The sequence below is a fragment of the Actinia tenebrosa genome, unplaced genomic scaffold (assembly GCF_029948245.1).
Source record: "Actinia tenebrosa isolate PJP-AT-01 unplaced genomic scaffold, QUT_ActTen_1.0 PGA_scaffold16__25_contigs__length_10494907, whole genome shotgun sequence".
Taxonomy (NCBI): domain Eukaryota; kingdom Metazoa; phylum Cnidaria; class Anthozoa; order Actiniaria; family Actiniidae; genus Actinia; species Actinia tenebrosa.
Genome location: NW_028292576.1, coordinates 8037847 through 8052178, shown reverse-complemented (window position 1 = coordinate 8052178; position 14332 = coordinate 8037847). Strand labels below are relative to the sequence as shown.

General features: G+C 42.4%; 2 protein-coding genes across 3 annotated transcripts; both read right to left on the bottom strand.

Annotated features, from left to right (window-relative positions):
* Positions 1-509: 509 nt before the first annotated feature.
* LOC116288217 (uncharacterized) lies at positions 510-8300 on the bottom strand. Of its 2 annotated transcripts, XM_089031261.1 has the most exons (5): positions 7980-8289; positions 4694-4768; positions 4026-4286; positions 3750-3791; positions 510-1107 (listed from the first exon to the last, which is right to left on the bottom strand). In XM_089031261.1, exons 1-5 carry the CDS (start codon positions 8115-8117, stop codon positions 1063-1065), a joined length of 561 nt encoding a protein of 186 aa, XP_088887387.1. In that variant the 5' UTR covers positions 8118-8289; the 3' UTR covers positions 510-1062. The 2 variants fall into 2 exon arrangements, with proteins under 2 accessions (XP_088887387.1, XP_031550845.1); XM_031694985.2 differs by lacking the exon at positions 3750-3791 and having other exon boundaries at positions 7980-8300.
* Positions 8301-8480: 180 nt separating this feature from the next.
* LOC148910701 (uncharacterized) lies at positions 8481-13814 on the bottom strand. The gene has a single exon (XM_089031260.1). It carries the CDS (start codon positions 13545-13547, stop codon positions 8598-8600), a length of 4950 nt encoding a protein of 1649 aa, XP_088887386.1. The 5' UTR covers positions 13548-13814; the 3' UTR covers positions 8481-8597.
* Between the last annotated feature and the right edge of the window lie 518 nt (positions 13815-14332).

The window sequence follows — 14332 nt, the reverse complement described above, 5'->3', positions numbered from 1 at the left end:
AAGGGATAAAAGATATTATTGCTGAAAACGAAGTACCGGCATCTTTCAGCACCTGTACTCAAGTCAACATCAAGGAACTAACGCGAAATTTTTACTTTTTGCTTTTGCAATAAAGGCGTTTTTTTTCCAGCAATGCTTGTATCTTTTAAAAACAAATAATGATATATCATGAATATATTTATATTGAAAAAACTTTCTGGCGAAATCGCGAAATTAAAATAAGTCAATGGTAAAATCTCGAAATTAACACTGAGATAAGATTGTAGGTATCATAGGTTAAATGTAATCCTTCCATGCTAAGAAAATGTACCGTCTATACAAATTATTCCTCATCACATGCTTTTTTAGATTGGATGGACCGCATTCGGAGAGCAAACTATAGCTGTACTCGTCAAAACGCCAAGAAATTATTCCTAATAAATCGGTGTTAAAAAAGTGGGTGTTATATATGGCGAACATCCAGATGCTCGTTAACTGATATTATCCCAAATTGAACAAAACAGGACGGATAAAATATCAGCTTTAATACGTGTCATTCTTATAGCTATTAAACAAGTACTAGGACGTTACAAATCATTAATGAAAAACGTTCCCGCCAGATGTTCCGGCATAGGACTGGTATTATGCTTCGATTAATCGAATATTGTTTAGCAAGGAAGCGACAATGAAACACTATATTCTCATTTAATAGTTGCCTAATTACGACGAATTGAAACGAGATGCCATTTAAGACAATTCAGGTGCCTCAGAATAGAGTTGTTTGTTTAATTTTCTTTCTTTCTTTCTTTCTTTCTTTCTTTCTTTCTTTCTTTCCTTCTCTCTCTCTCTCTCTTTCTTTCCGTCATTAGAATTCTGTCTTTCAAATTCAATCTGTCTTTAATTCTTTTACTTTCATAATATCTAGGAAACTGTGTAAAAGGGTTAGAGGAACGAAGGGGTACAGTGCTTTGTCAGTTTGGCTCCACAATCCGCTTTATCCAAAAACACAATTCTAACTTACACAAATACTAACTTACAAAAGCTGCTTAAGTTAATGAGCTATGGCGTACTTCCAGAATTGATCTACGCCCCAGGAAACTGAAAATTCTGATGCTGCTGCTGCTGATGCTATAATAGAAAGATGAAGACATTGATCACCAAACAAATATGAGAAAGTTTGATTGATATTATAAGCCTCATCCATCCATCCATCCATCCATCCATCCATCCATCCATCCATCCATCCATCCATCCATCCATCCATCCATCCATCCATCCATCCATCCATCCATCCATCCATCCATCCAAAACGTGGACGAAGCATGGGCAAGCTGGAAAACAATCTTCTTAAAAACTATTGATAAGCACGCTCCCACTAGGTTGATAAAAGTGCGCAACAAACCCTCTCCCTGGATAAATGCTAATGTTAAACAGGAAATGCATAACAGGGACTTCCTAAAGAAAAAGGCCACGAAGTCTAATGACCCAGAAGACTGGTCTAAGTATAGAAAGATGAGGAATTTTGTTAATCAATTAGTTACTAAGACGAAAAGGAAATTTTATCAAGATCAAATTGAAAAACACTCTCGTGACACCAAGAAAACTTGGAAGACAATACATAATCTCAGGGGCAAGAGATCACAAAATGTTGAAATCAGCGAAATTAGGCAGACTGTGCAAAATACTGTTACTAATCCAAAGGATGTAGCAAATGTCCTTAACACTTATTTCACAGAAATTGCCGGTAAATTAGCTTCAGAAATAAATTCTAAACGTGCCAGTAATGTAAATTTCGCTGATTATGTTAAAAAAGTAGACCATGTGTTTACTTTTCGCTTGATCGATTCCTCTAGAGTACTTGAGCTTCTGCAAGGTATTAATACTGCTAAAGCAACTGGTCTTGATAAAATTCCAAATATTATTCTAAAAGCAGCAGCTCCTCATATCTGTAATTCATTAACTACCCTTTTTAACCTTTCGATTAAAACAAATATTTTTCCGTCGGAATGGAAAGTGGCTAAAGTCACCCCCATTTTTAAATCTGGTGAACAAGATGAACCAGGCAACTATAGACCTATTTCAGTTACTTCTGCTATCTCCCGCCTTTTTGAAAAACTAATCTGTGAGCAGCTGATTTCATATCTTGACGAACATAATTTACTAGATACCCATCAGTCGGGCTTTAGACCTTATCACTCAACTTTAACTGCGCTTTTAGATCTAACAAATGAATGGTACTTCAATATAGACAGGAAAATGATCAATGGTGTGATATTTTTAGACCTTAAGAAGGCATTTGACACCGTTGATCATAGTATATTGTTAGCAAAACTAGAATATTATGGGTTTAACGCCACAGTCCGACAATGGTTTCAGTCATATTTGACTGGCAGATCGCAACAGTGTTCAATCAATGGAGTACTTTCCGAAGCCCATCCCATCTCTTTTGGTATACCTCAGGGGACAATTTTGGGCCCAGTTCTCTTTTTAATCTACATTAATGATCTACCGCGTTGCCTCGACTATAGTACAACTAGGCTTTATGCTGATGATACGACTTTATCATTTTCTGACTGTGGAATTAATAACCTGAATAATCAAATGGTTATCGACTTAGAACATGTAGCTTCTTGGCTCTGTGCCAACAAACTCACTTTGAATGCTGTAAAGTCAGAATTTATGTTAATTGGTTCTTGTCAAAGAATTTCTACTTTAGATGACACAGACTTATGTCTGACTATAGACGGTACCGCGTTAAAACGATCTAAAGAAACAAAATGTCTCGGCGTCTATATTGATGAAAATCTGACTTGGCGTTCTCATGTTGAGCACATTAAAAAGAAGATTGCATGTAACCTAAGCACGTTAAAGAAAATTAAGCCAATTTTAAGTAGGCCCTATCTAATCAAAATCTATAAGAACATAATTGAGCCTTACTTTAACTATTGCTGTTTAGTTTGGGACAGTATCGACGAAACTTTAACTAGCAAGTTACAAAAACTACAAAACCGTGCAGCCTGTATAATTACTGGCGCACCGCATTTAAGCGTACGAACGAGTCAAATTTTTAATGAACTCAAATGGATACCTTTAAATGAACAAAGACTGCAACAAAAGGCCATTATGATGTTCAAATCCGTAATGATATCGTCCCATCTTATTTAAAAGATATGTTTTCCAGCCAGATTGGTACTCAATCTTACAACTTAAGGCGTTCTTCTAAAAATTTACAAATTCCAAAAGCCAGAACTGACTATTTCAGAAATAGTTTTGCTTTTACTGGAGCCTGGCTTTGGAATTCTCTGCCTCAGTCATTAAAAGAAGAACGATCCTTAAAAGTATTTAAAAAGAAAATAAAAAGCTATAGGTTTTGCACTGACGACAACTAATATTTAATCGTTTTAGTTCTACGAAATATATCTAATTAACCTATTATCTTATTTCAATCGTATATTTATTGTATCAGTGTAGCATTTGTATATTTTACATAATTATCATTTGTTAATATAGTTTTTACGGCCTCTAGGTAGAGCAACATTAAGTTTTTTATCTTGATATTGATAGAGTTACCGTGCTTAAATAAAGATTATTATTATTATTATTATTATCCATCCACTCACCCACCCACCCACCCACCCATCCATCCATCCATCCATCCATCCACCCGCCCACCCACCCACCCACCCCCCCATCCATCCATCCATCCATCCATCCATCCATCCCTTCTTTTGTCTAAAGGACGAAAGCCCATTCTTTTCGAGTTTGCTCACCTCTGGCAGTGTCGCTTCACGATAATTCATGGCCACTGGCACCTAAGCAAAAAATAATAAGTTTAAGAAAAGTGGACTGACTGACGGACTGACTGACTGACGGACTGACGGACTGACGGACTGACGGACTGACGATGACGGACTGACGGGACGGACTGACTGATGGACTGACGGACTGACGGACTGACGGACTGATGGACTAACGGACTCACTGACGGACTGACTGACTAGCATGCATTTCCAACTGCGTAAAAGATAAGGTCAAACCAGTTTTACCTGTTGTTGAATGGGTGACGTAGACCCCAGGAACATTACTTCTTTGTTCAACAAGGCCAACCAAACTCCACAGAGCATCTCAGCACCGGAAAGGATTATGACCACAGATGTTATGCCTTTTTCGAGAGGGTGCGGCGATGCATAAAAAGACACTACATTATTATCTGCGTAGGCTAAGGCTGATAAAGTACCTACATAAAAGTACAATGAGAGGAAGGCAAGTCCAGCACATACGATGTTAATCGCTCTCAGCCCTGACAACTGTTAAAATAAAAAAATACACGCATGTCTGCTTATATAAACACGCTAGGAGCTGTAGAGCATCTGCTGATGATGAAGATGACGATATATACTATAACAGGAAGATGAAGACATCGATCACCAAACAAATAAGAGAAAGTTTGTTTGATATTATAAGCGTCTTCCTTTTCAAGTGTTCTACAGCTCTCAGAGAAGAGACACAAGCAGCCATTATATATTGCTTTCGTAAAATATTTTTCAGTGAACGATTTTGCGCGAGGGTGTCTTTGTCCTCTGAACGGTAGCCAGCTGATCATCGTACGCGTTTTAACTCAGATACTTATCCTATTTTCATCAGTGTCACTGTACGTACTCTTATTTGAGCAATGGAAGTAGACCTTGCCTAGGTTCTAACGTAGCATACATACCATGCTCGGCCCATGGAAACCTCTTCTTTGATAGTAATTTCCAATCAAGATGCCCCAAGAGCCAGCGATGGCCGCCTGTAAAAGAAAATCGTAAAAAAAAAGGATTTATTGAGTGATTGATTTGTACGGTATCAACTAGGTGAAGGGGAGGAAGGACTGGCCTGGTACACGCACAAAAAAGACACGAGGAATAATATACATTTCAATATACAAATCAGTGCCGGCATAGATGAGTCTTCTTAAAAAATATGTATCAAAAAATGGCTCCTAGGGTTTGGCGTAAAGGCTTATGATCCGTCGATACTCGTTCTGTGAAAAGTAATGCCCGAATCCGCCGTCGATCGCAAAAAAATTTCTGCTCCGAATTTGCAAATAGTTTGACAGTTGCCTCGTACGTGTTTGGGTTTCAGCAATTTTTTGGTTTGCATGTAAAGAACCACGTGCACGATGCTTTTATAGTAAAATTCATTGGCTGACGAGGGAATTCCACGATGAATTTCACAAGAAAACCGATATCGCACGAATCGAGAAGCGAAGAGATTGAAAATATAGACTTATTGTTACGAGTTTTTAGATTTACACGACAAAAAAAGAAAAAAAAAAAAAAAAAAAAGCCAGCGCGGGGTTCCTGTGTTATTCTAATTTTCGGGAACATATCGTTTATTTTACTATAAAAAGTTGTCTTTCTTCCTTTCATTTTTAGTACTTTTCGCGTTTATTTGATGTTTTGATGGGAAATAACGAACAAATATTAAGATTTAATGCTAAATTCATCCGTGGAATTCCCTTATTTGTTATGCGATTCAGCTTCGGCAAAAACATGGTAGAGACTAGATAAACTAATTAACTGCGTCGGTGTTTGGAATCGAACAATAGGAGAATTGATTTAACTTAATACACCGTATGGTTTGTGATGTTTAGAAACTGACGTTTCGGACGTTAGTCCTTCGTCGGAGTAAATGTCAAACACATTTACTCCGACGAAGGACTAACGTCCGAAACATATCAAACAATTGTTGTCATTCGCGGGCTTCCTGTGGTGACAAACCACGCTCCCCTCCCCTACACAATTTCCAGTCTTTTTTCGGCCAAAACCAAGATGGCTAACTAGTTAGTGATGTTTTCACTCGATTTACTGTAAATTTGAGCAGTTTTGAGCAAGAAATTCGCCTATTTAGTGAAGAAAATTATATTCCAATTTCCTAATATGGTAAGTACATTCCATATATGGTAAAAGAAACAGCTCGAGCGGAACGACAACTTTTCTATGTGGAAAGTTTGATATCGTCAGTTTCTAAATATCACAAACCATACGGTGTATTAAGTTAAATCAATTCTCCTATTGTTCGGCAAAAACAGGTGATTCCACGAGAAATACCCGCTTGTATACGTCATCTCTAGCCAATAAGAGCGCGCATTGACGATGACCTATGGGATTCTATATTATAAACGAGCAAAAACTGAAATCCGGACCAAACATTGCTCCCGTTAAAATTTATACTCTGAATCCGAAATCCGGACTTACAGTCAAACCAGCTCATGCGTTCCTATCGAGGGTAACAGTGAGAAACCACGTTCTGTACCCAGTTGCGAATTTTTATATCCATCTTGTTTTGAAGCTTGCATTAATGAAACGAAGGTTGTAAATTTCAATCCAATTTACTTCAAAACATCAAAATGTTCATTTGTGAAAGGAATTTTGAACAAAACGCTAACATAACGCCACACAAATTCAAAACTTTAATATGGTAGCTACAAGTGTAGAAATAATTTTAGCTTTTCACGTCGAATCTGTAAAGAACTAAATAAACTTTTAAGCTCAGAATTCAAATTCAAAATCATTCAACATGTGAGTTGAGCGTCGTGTCAAAGAATATTGAATGAAGTGGTAGTGCGCGTGAGCGAAAAGTGTCCCCAATTAGTGCGAATGCGCTAGAACGACTAGACTTAAATAAAAATGATTTTTATTTTATTTTCATTTGCAACGTTTGTTTCATGAATGCAAGTTTCAAAGCAAGATGGAAATCCAACTTCGAGTAATAAATTGAATCTTTGAATCTTGATAGGAACGCATGGTTGGTTTGACAGTAATTATTTGCGTAACCATCGATCCGTAGACTTCCTCCTCCTTCCACCCTCCTCCCCTCCCCCATGTATGGCGCATGAAAGCGGAAATCATTTTTTGATAGTTATAGCTGAATCCTATAATGATGTTTTCGAACCCAATTTATTTTTCCTCTTTAGTATTAACGTACTTTATTTACAACTGCGATTGGTTCATTATTTCAGGATTTTCGAGACGCTTGAAGTTCGAAACCGTTCTACTTCATCTCGATAGATTCTCGTAATATGCTGTGAAATAAAGTTCCCTCTTTCGCAGTGGCGGATCCAGGATTTTTCAAAGGGGGGTTCCGTTTCTTAAACTGTGTATAATTCTCTTTTGTTTAGTCGATGTCTGACAAAAAAATTGGCTCTAATCACCTGATTTATTATCTAGTAACGGAACTTAAAGGTAAATTAAACATTATAACACCAAATATTTATCATTTCGTGTTCAACATTATCCTTGTGGATACTTTTAAGCAAAATTTATATAAGACATATTTCTATTACCTAAAAGATCGAACCTTCAAGGGGTGTTCCGTGGAACCCTTCGAATCCCCCCCTGGATCCGCCACTAGGTTCTCGGTTTATAACTATGATTTAGATAACAATTTAAGCCAGTTTTCTTATCGATGTCGATCATATGCAGGCAATAAGTGAAAAAGTGATATAGCCGAAAACTGAGTTGAAGCGGAGTCAAGAACTATTGGTGTCGGTAACGTAAACCAATAAATGTATGTGTGATGACGTTTTGATATACATTTTCAGTTTAAAAAGTCATAATTGTACTGATGGCGCACATTTATAAATTACACTCATTTCCAATGTTACTCACTATAGTTTATTCGGAAAAACGTAGCAAATAGAATAAAATTAAAAAGGCTGATATCATAAAGATTTCGCTAGCACATACTTATTTCAAAAAAGGTTGTCGTCACCAACGGCGATAGACAAAAGGCGAAAAGCGATATAGGAGTATAATTCATTGCAAGATCCAAGAAGCCTCGGCTGGAATGACTTGTGTTTCTGCTTCTTATTCTCGTCAAGAACAAAGACCTTAGCGTTGAGCAGATTGATAAAGTTTTCTTTGTATTCAACGAAACCATTTCCACGTTGGAATGACATATCGCCTATTGCCGTTAGTGATGACAACTTTTTTTGAAACGGGTAAATAAGTCCTTACCAAAATGCCGATCCAAATTGGAAACATCACGAAGCTGTATGGGAGTTTTACCTTGAGTCGATCGACCAAGCCGAACACAAGCATCAAAAACCCGATGACAAACTGGGAAACGCAAAGTATCTTGAAGGATGTAGTCATGATGATAGCACGAGAATATGACTCGATCAACAAATGCTGGGATATGTAGAAGCACTCGAACGAGTGACTTTTATATATCAAATAGTACGCCAAGCTTCGTGAGTCTTCCGTTGCCTTCTTGATTGTAAGTTGAGTACGTGGTTTCAAGCTTCACTTCCTCAAAGGTACGCGGAAATTAACGGTGCTCATTCGGTTTACACCGAGAATATTGAGTAAGAGAGCACATCTACCGCCAGTGAACACGACGAACGACGTAAACGAATGAACAAGCTTTAATAATGAAACGTAGTCGCAAGATGGCCGACCAATAACAACAGTAATGAACAGGCGTCACTGGCGCGGGCGCGCGCGCATGACAGGCACAAATGTCCGCGGGCACAACGGGCTCGCTGGCGCAGTATCTTCTTCTTCCTTATTTTCTGTTAATTAACTGGATAACAAAGTTATTATGGTTCATACATCTACAGGTCGCATAATGTCTCAATATAGGAAGTAATCCTTGAGGTAGGCTGGGGGTTTGCGTGTTCGTTGTGGTCTCGAGGGAGATTCTTCGCTGCTGAGTTCGTTGTTGATGGGCAGTGGGACGGTGAGAGTGACTTGCGAGGGTGGTGGGTCTTGCTCAGTTGTTTCTGGGGTTGTGTTGGTGTCTTCTTCCGATGCGTTGTCTTGATTGTTTGGTTTACACCAGCTTGGTAAGTCAACTTCGTATGGGCGGATAAGTTCCGATGGGGGTGTTGGTGGACTTGGTTCTTCTGACGTTAACGTTGGGTCTACGGTGGCGAAGTCTTCGTCGGCATCGTTGTGGATTACTTGAGTACTAGTGTGGGAGGAGGCGAGGGGAGCGGGAACGGCATAGCACTCACATAGCTTGACCTTGTATGATGTGGCGCGAAGTTGGGATCCGGTGAACTTCTTAATGTAACACCAAGGGTCGCTCACTTCTGTAACGATGTAGCGGTCACGAGCACGTAGTTTGTCGCGGTCAGCGATCAAATAAACTATGTCTCCCACTCGAATCTGTGGCTGAGGTGCGGCAACTCCGTGTTTGTCTTTGGACTTTTCGCTGTGGGGATGGTTAGTGGACCTCTTCTGGTGCTGCGCTACTATATTCTGGTAGTCAGATAGTGGGAGTTGGTCACAGGTGTATTGACTGCGCTGTGTCCATAGTTCACGAGCGGAGAGACCTTGATGGCGTAGGCGAGAGTTGAGACGAGCTGTTGCTAGTGCGAGGCCAGTAGAAGTAATGGGTCCACCTCCGGGCTCCTGTCGCAGAAGCTCTTCTTCTAGCTCTTGAATAGCCTTTTCGGCGACTGGGTTCTTATTCTTATTCTTTATGCGACCAACATCGAGCCAAATGTTCAAGTGTTTTAGACCGTCGTTGTTGCTAAGAGATAAGAAGCTTGGTGCAGGGTCTACTCGAATGACTGCTCTTGGACCGTCCAAAGGGTGTAGTTCCACAATGAGGCGTGTAAGGGCGTCGCGCAGGGTGTCGTACTTTTCGTCTTGTATTAAACAAGTGTTGGTGTAGGATGTCGAACACTCTCTGAGTAGTAAGATTGCTTGTCGTTGTCGTTTGATAACGTCAGCAGCGAAGGATATGCCGACGACGTCGGGTGGTTCTTCAGATGATTGGCTTACGAGAGAACTTGGAAACTTCCGTAAGGAGGCACATGGGTGGCATGACGAGGATACCCTGGTTAGGGCACTGTTCATGTCTAACGCAAAGAAGTGGCGTAGTACAACCATCTGAAGCTGGTTGCGAGATGGATGGTTTAGACGAACGTGGAGAGCTGTGAGAAGACCATCAAGTACGGACCGTGGTACTACTATTGCCTCAGATGAGGGGGTGAAAGGTTGGTTGCGTTTGACTACTAGAATGCCGTCTTTGGAGATGGACGTTACGTTTAGATAGCGTTTGATGTCTTTTATGTTAGTCAGTTTCTTCGAGGGTCTAGTTCCTTGTTTCAGATGGGCATGGACTCTGCGGAGGTCGGGACATCCGTTTTGGATTTCTCGCCATGCTGATCTCGTGGTGAATGGAAGTGACTTGGTGTTGTCGATGATGTCTTGAACGGACACGTCACGGACGACAGAGTCTTCTGTTTCTTTGATGAAACTGCACACCTGGCATGTTGGTTCTTGGCACTCTGGAGCGTTGCGGCTCGTAAAGTCTGAAGGGAGGTTAGCCGTACCGGCCAAATGCTGCAACGTGACTTGATATCGGCTAACGGTAGTTAGGAATGATGTTACCCGAGGGCTTGCGGAAAATTCGCCGCGACAGAGTTTATTGATGGCTTGGACGCATGGTTTGCTGTCAGTGAGTACGCAAGTATGGTGTTCAGACTGTATTATAAACGGGCTGAAGTGCTTGACGGCCGCGGCGATACTCAGTGCTTCAATTTCACAGGGCAGCCAGTTGACTTGGTGTTTGCGGAGTTTTGCGCTGAAAAATCCGGCAAGATAGAGGTTGTTCTCACGGGACACATATAGTGTTGCTCCGAGGCCACGTTTGGTTACGGAGCCGTCTGTTACGATCCATAAGGAGTCGGATGGACGTGGTAGAGCGATGGCTTTGGTTGACGTGAGGGCCTGCTGAGCAGCTTTAAACTTGTGGAGAAGACTTTCGTTCAACGTAAGTTTGTCTTGTGACTGGAGACCCGAGATTGCGCCTTCGAGGGGGTCGATTAGGGAGGAACACTCTGGTAGGACGCGGCTAAGGACTTTGTAGGACCCGATAAAAGAGCGCATGCCTTTGACGGTAGTTGGAGGAGGACAAGATGCAAGAACCGCGACGCGATGAGGACTTGCAGATAGTTTGCCTTGGGACCACACCCATCCTAATATGGTGGTGGACTTTGGACAGATGACCGTTTTAGTTGGTGAGAGTCTAAGGTTGCACCTGTCAAGCTGTTCCAGGACCCGTGCCCAGATAGGTAGAAGGTCTTCGGGGCTTGCTCCTCCGCAGTACAAGTCGTCTGCTATCTTTGCCACGCAGCCTTCTTGGATGAAGTCACCGAGTACTCGACACATCATCTCTTCGAGTGCTGTTTCTGAGCCGGGCATTCCCATTGCGGAGCGGCAGTAAACGCGTACGCCACGAAATGGTGTGGCTACGCCGCAGTACTTCCTGGATTCTTTAGCAAGGGGTATTTGGTAGAAGGCGCGGCTGAGATCAGACTTTATCAGGAACTTCCATGGTGCAATGGTGCGTAGTGTGGAGTCAACGTCTGGCATGAGTGATGGTTGGGGTTTGCTGTAACGTCCCACGTCTGCAAAGGCAGTGACGAGGCGATGACCGCCAGAGGGTTTCTTTATGAGGAAGGAGGGGTTCAGGTATTCTACTGCCACGTCGATATCTTCGGGTTTTTGGAAGACTTGGTCTCTTTCCAGTTCGTCAAACTTCTCTTGCAGCTCTATTAGTTGGTTTCGAGAGTATTGAGGAAGGCGCCCTTTACGTTGGGGCGGCTGTACCGGTCCCATGTTTACGCGGGCTTCTATATGGCCCGCTGCTCCGTTGTACCCTGGAATGTCCGGTTTGAAGACGTTGTCGTATTTCTGTAGGACCTTCTGGAATTGGTCACGCATGGAACTTGTAAGTAGCTTGTCTGGATCTAGACTTACGCTGCCTGAGGACGGCGGGGTAGGCTTTACTTCTGTAACGGGGAGTGTTGAGGGTGGAGCCGCTTCGGGAGGAGTCGCTGGGACGGTTGGGCGGGCCCAGCAGATGTGGTCGTGGCGTCGGACGGTGTATGGTTCGTCGGACGTGTTGGTAATTCGCACTTTACCTCCGACTGTATCTATGACTCGTGGTTGGGGCCATGGGTTTTCGCTGGGTGGAGGGCGTTTGAGTTGGGACGTATCACTACGGGGTTCAATGGCGATAGTGTTGTCAGTTCCCAGCTCGGGGGGGACGTCAACTTCTAGGTAATCTCCAGGCCAGATAACGGTGGTGGGCGACGATGAACGTAACACATACGACGTGGCGTGGCGTATGGTGTGAGCCTGAGTGCTGTGTTTTTCATCGGTGTGGTACAAGATGGTTTCGGAGCCTTGTATAGTTATCTGTTGAGTGGCTGGGCGAACTGAGATGTCGTTCGCGATGAGGAAGGGTATTCCAGCGAGTATGTCAACATCTATGTCCTCTACTACGAGGGCGTCGAGCGCGAGTTTCTTGTTGGAACGAGAGAGCAGGACGTGTACTTCGCCAATAACGGTCAGCGGTGTCGTACCATCGGCTTGCAATGCTTGTTGGGAAGACTTTTCGACGGTAAGACCAAGTGTCTGGGCAACGGACGCTTTAATCATGCTGGTTTCGGCGCCGGTGTCGAGGGTCAGCCTCACTGGGTGTTGTCGATAGAAGGCGTTGAGTAGGGGTGACCTTCTGGTGCTGACCCTTCGGGAGATGGAACGTGCGGACGGAAGGGCTGACGCTTCACTGTCAACTTGATCAGGTGCGTACAGATCTAGGTTATCGTCGTCTTCTTCTACTTCCTCTTCATAGTTGGTTGTCGAGCGAGTCTTGGCGAGGAAGAGTCTGTCCTCAGGAGGTAAGTAAGGGCACTTACTTAGGAAATGCTGTTGATCTGCGCGGCCTGCTTCTTTGCATAGTGGGCATGACCTGGGGCGTCTGGAAGTCGTTGGGCGGCGACTGTTTGGCAATTTGTTTGGTTCACGTGAGGCAGGGAATCTAAATTTTGACGCTGTAGCGCGTAGTATCTTGGAATCAGCGGCTGTGCGTAGTTCGTCAAGCAGTGAGTCCAACGCTTGGGAGATTTCTGGTTTTATCGATGCGAGGGTTCTGGAGCGAAGTTCCGTGCCATATCGTTGTTTTACGAGGTTTGGTAAGTCCGGGTGGATTAGTCTAAGCCAGGTGAGAACGATCATATTTTCAAGACTGGGTGTTGATTCCTCGTCGGCGGTTATAATCTCGCCATGGTGGGTGATATTGCCATTAGCGATGAGGAGATTGTCTTCGACGAAGGACATCAGTCGTTGAAAGAGGTCTTCTGGGCGTTCGTCATGTTCCAGTTTAATGTTATTAAAGTCGATAAAGTGTGCTCCGGTGGACTGGAACCCATAATGCATGCGAATCATTTGCCAGATGGAGTTGATAGATGTTGAGTTCTTGACAATTGAATTTCTAGAGATAACTGGGCAATAATTAGCGATTTGGCCAAGCATCAACTCCAGATGGGTACACTTTTGCTGTGCTGTTCGACGTCTAGCGACAGGGACTGCTTCACCGTCATCAGTAAAGCCTCTTAGAGGGCCTCGAGATTTCTTTAGCCACGTCACGGTATCACCAAGGAAGGATGCGAAATTTACGTCGAGAGATAATGTATACTGTAGGTTTTGTCTCCATGCTTCGAAGGAAGTGATTGTCTCGTTTTTAGTCAGTGTCCATTGTTTTGGTGCTCTTGTTGAAGTCATTTTTGGAGTCGATGGTTTGGGTGATTGTTGATGAGGCCGTGTGAATGTGTTTCGTAAGCTCTTGTGTACGTTTCTTGCTGTTCGTTTTCCAACCACCGTACAGGTTGGCTCGTTACGAGACTTCTGCTATTGATCGTTGTATTTATACTGTTGTTCGTGGGTCCTTTAATCGCTGCCACCACGCCAGTGAACACGACGAACGACGTAAACGAATGAACAAGCTTTAATAATGAAACGTAGTCGCAAGATGGCCGACCAATAACAACAGTAATGAACAGGCGTCACTGGCGCGGGCGCGCGCGCATGACAGGCACAAATGTCCGCGGGCACAACGGGCTCGCTGGCGTACCATAAATGGGTCTGTAACCATGAAAGTTTCTTGAAAATCTATTTTTAGCTCCGCGCACAAGCCCGAGCTATTCTTAGCAAGCGATTCTTGATTGGTCAGAGTTGTAGCGATTTAAATGTGAGAGAAAAATGTTTAGTCTTCGACGAGAAAAATGTCTTCAAAATCAGAAAAAAGTTGAAATTAATGTATTCTTCATGGACGAATTTTAAGAAAATTAAAATTAATAATTGATGTAAAAGAGCATCGAAAAAGATCAAATAAGGATGGTTTTCAGTATACGAACAGGCAAAAAAAAAAAAAAAAAAAAAAAAAAAAAAAAAAAAACAAACAAACAAAAAACAAAAAAAAAACAGCGAAGACGACAGGGAAGGAATATTTGTACCAATGTACTGAAGAAACATTTCTGTTATCACAGAGCAAAAAACTTCAAAAGGCA

Bases quoted from the DNA above. Each gene is read 5' to 3' on its own strand.
- LOC116288217 (XM_089031261.1), bottom strand. From the start codon at position 8,117: ATGACTACATCCTTCAAGATACTTTGCGTTTCCCAGTTTGTCATCGGG. The intron at 4,287-4,693 runs GTATGTATGCTA...TTATTTTAACAG, and splicing joins GTTTCCATGGGCCGAGCATG to TTGTCAGGGCTGAGAGCGAT. The intron at 1,108-3,749 runs GTGAGCAAACTC...TTTCTATTATAG, and splicing joins GTGAAGCGACACTGCCAGAG to CATCAGCAGCAGCAGCATCA.
- LOC148910701 (XM_089031260.1), bottom strand. From the start codon at position 13,547: ATGACTTCAACAAGAGCACCAAAACAATGGACACTGACTAAAAACGAG.